Here is a 14159-nt window from a genome sequence, read left to right as displayed (position 1 = left end):
TAAATATGAAACCAAAAAAAAAGTCGCTCACCAACTCTAAAAAAGACACGAAAGGTAGAGTTTGATTAAGCAAGCACAAATTTTAGCCAATTGGAATTGAAGCTGTCGATTCTTTCGATGTTATCTTTTAATACCATTCAGAACTGTGCTGTAGTGTGTAACTTTCATGGCTTCAACTCCATGAATTTTTATGTCTTCGTGACGTGTAATTGGTTATATTTTTGTGTAGCCAGTGAGTACTTAAGTGTTTTTTAATCATAATAATAATAGAAATAACAACAACGCAATATCTCCATATCTACTACATCATTTGAGTTACATGAATAACCTAGTAAAAAAAATTTAAGGATAGTTTCTTAAATATTGTTAGTATTATTTATTAATCAAAATTAAAGTTTTATTTCGATATAGTCTATATGATAACATTAAATATATGTATTTTACTAAAATAAAAGTTAATTTCATAACACTGTTAAGACCTAAAACATAGAACACAAGCTTTGTCCTTAAAAAAATATTTTTCTAAAGAAAATAATGTTTTCCAAATCAAATTTAACATCAGCATTCTTCACTTTTACAAATATGGTACTTCTGTTTCCCCGCTGTTGCCTGCACTTATGTCTGCCACGAGAACACGTCTTTAAGAAACTCAATTCAATGGATCATTTGCTTCGAAATTACAAATTCCTCAGAACTCGTAATAAATAGCATTAACAACTTGTTTCAACTAATTAGAAATTATTTTAGTTTAACACGTGATTTTAAGCCTCAAACACCTCCATTTCATGATATTCTTAGAAACAATACTGTGAAAATCAAGTACTAACATTAAGTATGATTCAAAAAGTGCATAATCTTGAATATTTAATTTTCCTTGATCTGTTTTTTTTCCCCTTCAACATATCATCGAAACATTAAAACAATGTGTGGTGTAAATCTAGAGAAAGCTTGAGAATTGAGATCGATAAAAGCAATAGTTTATTAGCCTGTTTCGTAGTGCGTAGTAAAGTTAAATAGCCGAATCAAGTAAAAGTTCTGGGCAGTGACAAAGCAATGCCAGCCTTGTGCTTCGAAAAATGTTGACAATTTAGTGAGTTCACATTAGAGCTCATCATATATTGAAGTTTGAGTCAACTTCATATTCTAATTTAGCTTTAGTAAAAGTGTTTGTGGTGCTTTATGTTTAGAAAAATTTACCACAATTTTGATGATTGAATATATCAATATCATTAAAACTGTTAATTTAATGGTAAATTTTACTATCAAATATCTGGCAAAAAAATCATTTAATAATAATGTAAATTAATAAAATTAAAATTAAAATGGCATTAACTAATTAAATATAATTAATGACAATTTTATTTTATAATATTACATTTAAAATATAATGATATACTTAAAATATATCAACCAGTAAACTATTAAAATATCTTAAACAAAAATAGAATCAAATAAACGAACATAAAATGACCTTTGAGAAAATAGACCGAATGAGCAGATTCTTTTGGTAATAGACCTGTTGCTAATAGGTCGATCTATCAACATAACTCATAGTACATCCCTTTTATTATATACCTCGATTTTTTTTAAAGTCTTGTTGCAATGTATAAGTTAAAAGTTTTTATATTTAATTTAAATTTTTTATTTAATTTATATAACGGCGAATAAATTAATAGTTTAAAAAAATCACGTCCATATATATATATATATTTTTTATTTATTTATTTATTTATTTATTTATTTTTATTTCTTACAAATAATAATAAAAAATTATATATAAATATAATGTATATGAGTGTGGTTTCGATGCATTCAACCAAATTTTATATCAAATTTTACTATAAATTTTTTATTAAGATAAAAAAATTTAAAAAGCCAAATTAATTCACTTTAAATTAAAATAAATTCTATAAAACTAAAATGAGCCAAAAGTTAAACATGAGATGTCCATACACCGACCAAATATAATTTCAGCAAAAAGGAAAAAGAAATATTTAATATTTTTAATGATTTTATGAAAATAAATGAAGAAAAAATAATAATATAAAAATACTATAACAAAAAATTATAAAATGTTAATATAATTTAATAATTATTATTACATATAAAAAGTTGATAAATATGTAACTTAATTTGATAAAAAAATATTATATTTTATTTAATATTATTTAGTAATAATAATTTATTTTAAATATTTAATATTATAAACATGTAATTATTTTATATTTAATTTTTTAAAAATTTATTTATTGAAAAATTTATAATAAAAAATATATTATATAAAGTAAATATTTGTAATAGATTATTTCATAAAATAGTATAAAATTATTCTATTAAAAATAATTAAAATAATTTTTAACTGACGGATTTCGTAAGTTTTTCGATCTTAAGCTACTTAGATTAAGATTAAATTAGTTAAGGCTGAGTCTTTTGACAAGCCCAGTGCCCCTTAAATGTAAACTGTAGACGTAGACCAGAAAGAACCAGCAAGACTTCTTAACATATATTCCCTTTCAATTCTTTTTTTTAAAACCCTTTCAACTAAATCACACATTAAAAAATTATTAAAATAATTAATGTGTTAAGTTTTAGAAAATTAATTATATTCCATGTTTATCACTAATTTAAATTAAATTATCATATTAATTATTAAGAAGTTAAAATCATTCAATAATAAAATATATATATATATATATATATATATATATATTCTTAAAACTTTGTAAAAAAATTTATATTCAAAACCAACAAAAATCATAAAAAAAAAATCTTGTAAAAATGTGGTTAAATTATTAACCTCTATATTTGATGGACTTTTTTAATTTGGTCCTATGTAACAAAAAAAAATTATAATTTAGTCTCTACATAAATAAAATTTTGTAAAATAGTCTTTAATGTTAACATGTTAAAGAGTTAAATGAAAAGGATCAAAACGTTAAAAAATATTTATAAAAGACTTAAATGTAAATGTTAACTATAAAAATTAATTTGTAAATAAAAATTACATCTATTAAAATTATAAAAAAAGTTAAAAACTAAAAATTATATTTTCTAACAGACTTATATATAATATAGTTTATATCATAAAAATAGTAAATTTTCTTTTAAAAATATTTTATAAAAATTAATATACAATAAAATATAATAAAAATATTAATACTAATAGTTTGTTTATTTATTTATTTGAATGTTCGATAAAAGATAAACATATAAAATAAAAAATTTATTCATTTAAGTTATTGGTGTTGAGTTTTATTAATCTTATATGAATAACTAATAGAAAACTTTACTTTATTTTATAGAAGTATGTTAAACTCAGTCTTTTAAGTTCAACATAAACATTTAAAAGTAAGAAATTTTTTATTAAAAAATAATGCATACATTATATTAACATTATAAAAATGTAAATAAATATTTTTTTATTTTAACAAAATTTATTAATTATTTACTTAAATTTATTTTTAAGAGTCAAAATTAAAATTACTTTTATTTCATATTTTTATCTTTTATCTTACCTTCAAATAAATAAATAAAGTATTAGCTTTAATTTTTTTTATAATTTTTATTGTATATTAATTTTTATAAAATATTTGAAAAATAGCTTTTTATAAACAAATTTTTTATTATTTTTAATATATAAAACTACACTAAATGTAAATTTACTTTAAAAATATAAGTTTAGTTCTTAAAATTTTGTGAATTTTTTTTATTTCTAAACAAGTCCATAATTTATTTTTTATTATTTACTGTAATACATTTTTAATTTCTATTGCTGACACTTAATTTATAAACTATAAATTAGTCCATGTACTCCACTTTTACATTTTAGTCTCTATATCAATATTTCTTTTTATGTTTTAGTCTTTATTTAATGTTAATATATTTTTACCACAAACTAATTTAAAGTTGTTTACGCATGTAGAGACTTAATTATATCCTTTTTATATATAAGAACCAAATTAAAAAATAAGTATTAGAACTAAATTTTTAATTTAACTTAAAACAAACAAAATTATTCTAAAAAATGTTAAGAATGAAATGTGACAAAACGAAAAATTAAAAGCTTCCAATATCAATGTCTGAAAAATGTAGTCATAAAAAAATTTCCAAAAACATTTTTCAAAAATCTTAATCATAGTAAATATTTAAACCTGCCTTAAATAAAAATAAAAAAAACCTTATTTTTTCTTTTAAAGAAAAACATACCCTAAATCTTTCAAAGCCGTAATAAAATCAACTCAAGTCCTGACGCTTGTAATCAAATTACGGAAGGTCTTATTAAAATTTTAATCAATTTCAGAGTTATGATGTTCACACAACACGTTTTCTACGTCAATTAAGCATCTGAACTGAACACAAGACATCAAAGACAAGCAATAACCAAATCCTACATGACTCGCAAGCATTCATCCTGGTCATATTAAGGGTGTATTAGAATATACAGTTTATTTAAGCACTTTGTTTAATAAATGCTTTTTAAACCGTGACTAATGTCATAAATTTAACAATAAATTTATTTGAATAAGCTAAAAATAATTTATTTTGATAAGCCATATCCAGAAATTCATTAAAATAAGCTAAAAATACCTGATAAAAATCATTAACTATTTTCTTAAGTTGTTCATAATCTCTTCCAAATTGCGTTCATGCACCAAACTCCTTAAACAAGTCTAGTCTAAACTAGTATATTATATAGTGCCTATTTCCGGATATAGATTTTGGAGCAACAATGCTCAGTTGAATTCATCCCTCGTTACATCCACAGAAACCTATGGAGTCTGGCCTAGCACCATTAAAAGAAAGCTGACTCCTGGAGGAAAGACAAACCTTTATTTATTAATATCACCCAGACCTTTAAGCTAATAATCCTTTAGATACCCACTTATTACATTAGTACATACCCAATTGTGGTTGGTCTGAACCTCCCAGGATAATGGATACTGTTAAAGAAACAAAATATAATAATGGAATAATACAGTTAATTGGGCAATAGAAAGGAAACGCTTTCCATAAATCAGACACCAGGTTAATAATTAATTTAGGAATAATGATACAGCAGAGTAATTAGATAGACGCACCAAAAATCTCCATTTGTTGGATTTTCGCTAAAATGAAATTGTACTTTGATCTAGGCCTGTTAATAATTTATGCATTTTTCAAGGGGCTCTAATAAGGTTTGTAGCCAGAGGGAGCAAATATAATCGCATGTGAAGGGTCGCCCCCCAAAAGGATGGTGTAAAGAAAACCATCGACATTCTGATGACTGACGAGCATAAAACCTGATGGCCAATGACAATCAGCTCACCTCTTACCACGTGAAGCAGGTCCACTTCTTGGACCAGGAAACCGAGAAAACTGAAGTCGCAAGTGACTAGACTCGGGATTGAGCTCATCAACTTTATAACCTGTATGCCAACCACAATGTCAGCAAAAACCAAATAGTTTGGGCATATAAATATGTGAAGATCATTAAATACTCATCGAACTGTTATTTTTGCCAACCATAGGAGAAAAGCTGACCACAATAAGCATACAAATAGCATTACATTCTAGTTTAATTGTTAAAATTGATTTTTTTTTCTTTTTTGGTTCTTGTCTAGTTAGTATTCCCATTGAACTTCAACTTCCTTTAATCACTAATCAACAAAATTGTTTTCACTAGATTTAAAAGGCTGATCTGGTAGTTATTCAACTTAAAATCAAGTCCATTAAAGAGAGAAAAAGATGACTAATAAAGGTCAGCTCTCTTAACTATCCTACTTCAGGTGATCAAATAGACAATTCCTACGATCCCATAATTCATTATATTGATGATAGGGATGGCAATAATAATTTCGTCGAAATCATATGATTTAGATAAAGGAGGAAAAAAGAGAATAAACTCAATAATAAAATATAATACTAATATGTAGTGAGTAATCATGTGATATGGAAACATAATACTAATATGCAAGCCCCTATTTATATCAATACCAGAATCATAATCGTATTTTAGATATGGAAACAAATCATGAAATATGGAAACTACTCGTTAGAGATCGTCTAATAAACTCAAAAAATATACCAACAAACATGAGTACCAACAAACCAAAGGTAGTGTACGGTAAGCATGACAGAACATGATAAAATATAACATAGTTTGCCATTGGTGCATTCTAAAAGTAAAACAGAACAAGAAATGAGGTTGAAAAGTGATATATAGTGGTTTCACTAAAGGCATGCATTTAAAATAAATCAGAACAGGATGAGATTGAAAAGAGTTACATTTTGGTTTCACTAAAAGAGGGTGATACCAATGAGAACAAAACAGATGTTCCCAATCTGTTCTGTTTGCAGACCAAACACTGTCCCAGTGCATTCTCTATTTTCACAACTTTCATCAACATATTATCTCGTATTTAAGTGATTGAGTAAATAATATACAAAACAAAAGCATGTAACTAATTCCCTTTTATACCTTGCAAGGCAATCATAGCAGTGGCTGCACAAGCTGGATTTGCAAAGTCCACAAAACAAAGGATTAAAGGATCTCCACCACGCTGCAACAAACAGGCAGTTCAGGATAGAGTGATTCGTAACCTTTGACCAATCAAACAAAAAAACACACAGACATCTGTAACAAATAGCACACTTACATGTTTGGATTCTTTGCTCACAAGTCTCACTTCTCTATACCCAACAAAAGGGCGGAAAATATCTAAGGTGATGTCAAGGAATATTGAATAAATGAAGTAAAATCAATAAGGTTCAGACATAGATGAACACAAGAACATAAAATACCAAGGATTGTATCAGAATGAAAAGGATACGAGCTACTTCTCTTCTTGTGCTATCAGAAGGAAGACCTTCAACATATAAAGTACTTGAAGCATCTGGAGGTAAAGGTACTGTCTCAGGTCCAGGCCTGGAAACTGCATCTACTGTTAGCTGACCACCATAATTAACACCCCGTCCATTTGGTGCAAGATCAGGACCACCACCCCCATGACGCCCCATGACAGCAGGATCAGCTAGTGAATGGCCTGGTAATCCACCGACACCCCTTGCCAACCCAAGACCCCCTACCGTACTGGCTTCCCCAGAAGTGAATGAAGAAAGTTGCTTCAAAATCCAACAGGATGATGTTTTCAGAGACAAACTTGAAAGTGCCCAATAAATAAACAGTGAAATATCAAAGCAAAAATAACAAAATGAAATGTTACCCCACTCTGAAGGTAGCGGTCATAAGCAGATCCAATTGTTTTTGTGTCCTTTAGCATCCTCTGACTGGTCCGATCATCATCACGAGCAATATAATTATGCATCTCATTACCTGAAGACAGACCAGAAGCTGGCATATCTGCAATGTAACAATAATAACGATAAAAATAAATAAATAAAAATTCTAGTGTTATATTTCACTGAGAAAGAGCACTAAAGCTGTAAACACGATGTTGAAAATGTCTGCATCTCTAATACAATATATTCATTCCGAATATAATAAAAGATAGTGCAGGTTTGATGTAATTTTAGGAACCCCAAATCCACAGTTTGGGGCTTTCCAAAAGCTAAAAAGTACCCAAACATGCTGCACATCAAACAAATATGCCAACACCACTATCACCTCTGTAACTGAGCACATACAACCAAGCCTCATTCAACTTGGTGAGGTTGTGACTACAAATACAAAATACTTAGCCTTTACTTGATGAAAATTTTGCATTGATTTATGTGTTATTGCATCTTAGCATGAAGCAACTACCAATGAATTGTGGAAGCATTTTAGTTGCAATCGGAAAAAATTTGATGAAAAGCATGAGTAACCAGTAGAGTCATGCTTAGCAACAAGCATGACCATGCTTAACATTTCAGCATGAGAGTATTTCATAAACTAGCACAACCATGCTTAGCATTCGGCATGAGAATGCTTTGTGGACCAGCACAGCTGTGCTTGACAGGCAGGTATGCACAGTCATGCTTTGCTACCTGGTGGTTTATTTTAAGAGAATTTCAAGGGTTTTTGAGAACCCTATTGAAGGAATGATTAGGGCTTACAAGAAGAATAGCAAAGGTTATTGGTGAAGACAAATAATACCTTTTCGAAGCCTGAACAAGTTTTGACAATTAGGATTACTTTCATCTCTGTCCTTTTGGGAATTCTCTCATTTTGTATTCCCCTTTCAAATAAATATGATTTTTTTAACATTTCATTTCCTTACCTATTTCATTTTGACTATTTTGCCCTTAAAAAACATAAAAATTGTGTCATCATAAGGGCAAAAGGAAAAATTAGCTTATTTCTTAAATATTAAAAGCCTTTTTTACCATTAAAAACACCCTAAAATTCGTTCACTTTGAGGGTAAAATAAGGAAAGATAATATCTTTCCCTGTGATGGCACTATTGCACTGTAAATGGCCGCATTTTGGGCTGCAGATACAGCCACCATTGGTCGTGATGGACGCAACAGAAAAAATGCGCCCCTATGCCAGATCTGTAGCGGCCAAAGACCGCTCCACCAACACCACTGCAATCGCGCGCTATTGACAACTATGAAGCAAAGTGTTTTTCTTCTATTCATCTAACATTTCTTATATCTCAAGATCTCATTAAAGATATTAGTGAGTCACTCAGGTCTTTGTTTTCCCAAACTTCAATAGGGATATTATCGGAGCCAACTGCTTTACCATTGTCCATCCTCTTAAAAGTTTCTTTTACTACTCCAACTCAAATCCTATGGTAATGTCATATTTAGATCATTCGCTCGCACTTCTAATCATGCTATATTTCTATTTACTCATTATCCATCGTCAAAAGGTTTATAGATACATTTCTTCAATCTGTCTTTGACAAAACTACAGCTAACTAAACAACCAAAACAGCAAGTCATCTATAGTGTCAAGCCCAAAACTAAATACTAACCACAAAGAAAACGGAAACACTGTAAAGGCAACAGGGAATTCCAAAAAGACAACACTAGTGAAGTCATAGTGCAGCCTAAATCCTGACAACAGATGATGTATTCATGGATTATTGCAGAGGACTCAACTTGCCTTAAGTGCAATTAAGCCCTATGACACTAGCTGCTCCATGAAGCCAAACCCACCGATAAGATTTGATTTTTATCATTGTTGAGTTCAAACTAGACTAGTGAGAGGTTTGAGTAACTGAACCCCAAATATGGGGATTGAATCTTTTTCATTCTGCTCATTTGCAGGTAGAATCACCATAAAAGAAATGCCAAATGCTGATCCAAATCAGAAAATTGAACCTATATATACAGGATGAATTATAAAAATAAAGGAAAATTAAGTTTTGCAAGATCCACTTCTGCAAGAATGGGAAGAAATATCATAAGCTAATTTTTATCAGAAAACTAAGTTTTGCTAGACCCACTTTTCTGGGAGGCTTTTCTTTTCTTCCCAAATCTTTTCTTAATATTTTCGGTGGTTCATATATAGCCTGTGTCATTCAGTCCTACAAAAAGTTTCCAAGTAAAATAGTTTTTCTGTCCTTATTTTACAAATTTGTCCCCAAGCAGCAAGCATATTAAATGAAAATATTTTTATATGTTTAAAAAAGTTTAATTCTGATGCACTGTCAATGTAGAACTTTTTATCTTGTCAACCCATTAAAATATACAGTAAATATGACTTGTAAATTAATTATTATAAGAGTCAATAATGCTCAATGATGTAGTAATTCACAATTGGATGATCATATAAAAAATATTTACACTGCCAGTGCATTTCAATTTATTTATTTATTTTAAATCAAGTAAACGTTACTAAGGTAGTAAAACTCTTACTCTCTTTTTCATGTCAAATCTCAGCAACACCTAAATTCTATCCAACCTTTTTCTCACATACTAAAGTCATGGAACTTTGGGCCCATGATCTGAAACAATGGTATGTAACAAGTAACCAAAACGCTTAAACAGAAAAAGGAATGTGATCACATACTAGCATGAAAATTTTTGTTCTCAGATAATCATGAAAACCATTTCCTTGACACCAGAAGCATGTGCTAAGATTATTTTGTTGCCAATAAACAAATTTTAGAAATCTCCCCTATAGTGAATGAGGTGAATACCAGAAGAATTAATAGTTTTGTTTTCGAGTTGAAGTATGAAAAAGAATAAAAAGTGTTTTAAGCACTTCTATTTATGGATGACCATTGAAGACCACCCCCCCCCACCCCCCCCAAAATTTTAGGATTGTTTTTCTGCGGTCACTTGGTCAATGTTGCATCTACTGATATACTTGAAACTTAAGCTCAGAAATGCCAATGATACCTAAAATAAATTTCCTCTTTTTGTCATGGAAACTACATACAGTAAGAACTTAATCACTTAAATCTCAAAAGCATAGAGACAAGAATAGCTTCCAACTAACCTAGCAACTTCATCTTAGATTCCTACTTCACCCAAGTAGTTTAGCTTATCATATGTCTCTGTTCTTAAAACATGAATACACTGATAATCCACATGATTCTTTGCATTGTGCTAATTTGGAAGGGAAAAAAAACACTAAGTTATTTACAGTGTACAAAAACTGAGATTTAATAATCCATCCATCATATTATGTTTAACACATAACCCCTTGAAAACACCAGGAAATTGTGTAAAGCCATACATATAGGTGTCAGATGAATATTGCACACCAATGAATGCCTCTATCAATTGAATTATTAAGATAATACGACCTAACCCCTATCATCTCATCAAACCCTAACTTGGCATGCCCAAATAATCAGCTTCCTTAATATAAACCTATATAAAGCAATTGGAAACATTACCAAATTCAACACCATTTACATGACATCACAATAACTCCACTATATAGATTGTAGATAATTATAATCTTCAACTAGACGTGCTATTCTTGGACAAAAAGCATAAAAACGCTGTATGAATAATTCTTCAAGTGAGAATGCCAAAAGGGGATCAGTATGTGTTTCCAAACAATATCTTTGCACCACAAATGCAAAACTAAAGGATAAAGAATTTAGTGTTAAGGCAGAAACAAAATGAAGTTGATTTGGAGGTTAAAATTGAAAATGATGTCCTATCACAAGATTTTAAATTTAAGTGTTTAGAATCTATCTTTCAAAATGGTGGAGAAATTAATAAAGATATTACACAAATTAAAAAGTAGGTAATTAAAATAGAAAAATACATCAAGAGTTATTAATAAAATATAGCTACGAAGTATCTATCAAGCTTAAAAGGAAGTTTTATTAAATTAGAATATGACCAGTTATTATATATGATAGTGAATGTTAGCCTTAAAGAGACTACACGAGAAAAAAGTGAGAGTAATAGAAATGAGAATGTTAAGATAGATTTGTGGTATATGAAAAGAGACAAGGTAAAAAATAATTGTATAAGAAGAGAGATTAAGATGAAAGAAAATCAATTCAGGTTGTCTAGACATGTACAAAGACCACTGAAAGCACCAGTGAAGAGAGTTGATCACATGGTTTTTAGCCATGTGAAAAAATGTAAAAGGGAACCAAAAGGAACCTTGGAGAAAGTCAACCAAAAAGGATCTCATGATAAATAATATCACTAAAAATTTAGTTTTTGATAGAGCCCAATGGTGTTGTATACTTCATATAGTCAACCAAAAAGGATCTCAATGTGCAAAATATGAATGAACTCGAAATAAATAAATAGATAGACAAAAACACAAAAGGATCAGCAATCCCCCTTACGTTTGGATATGGATGACTTATAATGGGAAGGGATGGAAGGGGCTAATATTTCATTTTGAATTCTGTATTCATTTTATTTGAGAATTTTTTTGAATGAAAAATTATCACATAACCTTCCGATTGGCCAAGTTCTGAACTAGGAAGTTTTAATCAGTTATTTTTGCTTAATTCAAATCCTTCAACAATGGTAGAATGGTATCCAAATTGTCAAGCCTTTCTCTCATTTCTCCAAAATCCCTTCAAATATATTGGATAACATCTGGTGAGAATTGGATTTTTGTATCTCGGCATTCGTTACCTCGATGTGCTTTTCCAATCATTCATCATCATTGATGGCATCCAGCAGGTCGGACCAATACTCAAGAAATAAACACACTAAATTAAGTAATAATAATAATAATAATCTGGCTTTTACGCCAGATTTGATTTGAGTACCCCCTCACACATATAGGGCTTCCCCTAACGAGTTTTCTCCCTCAAAACACAAGGAATAACAAGCTGACACCGTAATTACCTTTTAATGTCAGTAATGCAACTTACATATCACTAAAACTATCATGTTCTGTCCTATAATTGCTTAATAACTTCCTGATAGAGTTATAGCTGCCTAATTCAGAACTTGGCTTGTCACCTCCTAATCAATCATTATTCATGTCCATAAACATTATATAATTTTTTCAATTAAAAAATAACAAATTTCTCACCACCTAAATCCAGATCATAGACACAAAGAAAAGGCACTATTTTTCCTACATAAGCAAAACTTTGAGAAATTCAACAGAAAATCGATCGTCTACCCGCAAGAACGCCACGTGCACGACACAATCAGTTTGAAAGCACCCTACACATCTAAGTGAGAACCCAGAAGGCCACGCACCCCTCACTAACGGGGTACCCTTAAACGACAACAAAACCACTCAAAATGGAGCCCAAAAAAGCGAAAGCAAAAAGGGGCAAAATGGCAACGCCCAATGGCAAAGTTTCACAAATTACGAAAGAGAAAGAGGGCAAATGGCACGAAACAAAGAGCAAAAGAGAAACGAGAGCGAAAGGTGGAAGAAAATGCGGAAGAGAGAACGAACCATAGTCGGAACGCGGTCGTTTGAGCATGCCGGAGTGGGGAAGAAGCGCCTGTTGGCGGTTCCAGAAGCCGTCCGTCATGGCGAGAAGAAACCCTAATTTTGTAAAATGGAGAATGACAGAAACCCTAACCCCAGATGGTGATGAGGTGGTTTTGGTGTTGCTGTGGATGCTAGCTACAGCTACTCGCTCAGGTGTGGTCGAGGTCACGAGACACGACTTGAGAGTGGTAACTTCTGCTGCACGAACATGCTGGGAAATCACTTGCAATGAAAATTAATTATGATCTTAACGATCACCGTGTTAATCAGTACCCTGTGTTTTATTTTAATTAAAATAATTAATAAACCTGGGTTTTCATTTTTTTTCTAGCAAAAGTTTAAGATATAATAGTGGTATTTATAGATCATGAAGGCTTCACACTGACACCGAATTTGATCTTTTTCAATATTTAGTCTCACGGATTTTCATCATCCTTTGGTTGGATCGTCAAAGAAATTAGAAAAGATGTATATATATAGGAAGAGAGAGAATAAGGAGGAAAAAATTTTAAAAAATTAAAAAGAAAATTTTCTTAATTTATTTGAAGAAAAGGATAAAAATTAAAATTAAATCCCTAACCGTAGGCATGTCTTGAGATTCAATAATTTCTAATCACCTGTTTGTTTAGATGAAAAAAGAAAGTGAAATATATAAATAATAATATAATTTTATTTGGTTTGAAAATATAAAAAAAAGTAAAAAATAATTTTAAAAATATTTATTTTTCTTTAATTAAGTTTTAAAATTTTTATTTTCTTATTATTTTTATTTTCCTCTTGCTTAATTGCAATTTTTTTTGTAGCATGTCATTTGTAAGCTAGACAACATATCTTTAAGAAATATATTTTATTGAAAAATCCTTTACTTTTTTTTTATTAAGATAGTTGTGTCTACTTTATTTTTTTTTTAACCCATACAGTGTGAAAGAAACAAAATCAGGTGAAAGTAAATGATACGAAACATATGTAATGTCCATTAAGGTCTTACTTGTTAAAGATGGACTTACAAATTTATTAAGATGAAAAAATAATTTAAAATTATTATTTAATTGCATTGAAAATTAATAATAAATTTGTTTCTTTAACTAAATTCATATAATAATTAAAGTTGTTAAACTTTTTGACCATGTTAAATATTTTCTTTTCACATTAATCAAGTCTTGTAAAGTTACAATTAATATATGTATCTTACTTAGTTGAGGTATGTTATGGTAGATTAATATGATAAAGTCTAATATTATAAGTTTTACATAACTGGACACATATTTAAGCGTGATATATTATTGTTATTATTATTAGTTTCATTTTAGATTTAAATTTTTTTAATTTGCATAAAAAAAGATAT

General features: G+C 29.4%; 1 protein-coding gene across 1 annotated transcript; it reads right to left on the bottom strand.

Moving 5' to 3' along the window:
- Positions 1-4985: 4985 nt before the first annotated feature.
- Positions 4986-13146, bottom strand: LOC113867455 (RNA-binding protein 1-like). The gene is made up of 6 exons (XM_027502798.1): positions 12776-13146; positions 7203-7339; positions 6810-7101; positions 6636-6697; positions 6458-6539; positions 4986-5405 (listed from the first exon to the last, which is right to left on the bottom strand). Exons 1-6 carry the CDS (start codon positions 12852-12854, stop codon positions 5302-5304), a joined length of 756 nt encoding a protein of 251 aa, XP_027358599.1. The 5' UTR covers positions 12855-13146; the 3' UTR covers positions 4986-5301.
- Between the last annotated feature and the right edge of the window lie 1013 nt (positions 13147-14159).

This window comes from Abrus precatorius, unplaced genomic scaffold (genome assembly GCF_003935025.1).
Source record: "Abrus precatorius isolate BTA unplaced genomic scaffold, Abrus_2018 Scaffold5, whole genome shotgun sequence".
Taxonomy (NCBI): Eukaryota; Viridiplantae; Streptophyta; class Magnoliopsida; order Fabales; family Fabaceae; genus Abrus; species Abrus precatorius.
This window is presented reverse-complemented; position numbering and strand designations above follow the sequence as displayed.

What these genes read in the sequence shown, in the direction of transcription:
- LOC113867455 (XM_027502798.1), bottom strand. Translation starts at nt 12,854, where the DNA reads ATGACGGACGGCTTCTGGAACCGCCAACAGGCGCTTCTTCCCCACTCC. An exon ending in ACGACCGCGTTCCGACTATG is followed by an intron (nt 7,340 to 12,775) that starts GTTCGTTCTCTC and finishes GTTACATTGCAG; the next exon opens with ATATGCCAGCTTCTGGTCTG. An exon ending in ACCGCTACCTTCAGAGTGGG is followed by an intron (nt 7,102 to 7,202) that starts GTAACATTTCAT and finishes TGGATTTTGAAG; the next exon opens with CAACTTTCTTCATTCACTTC.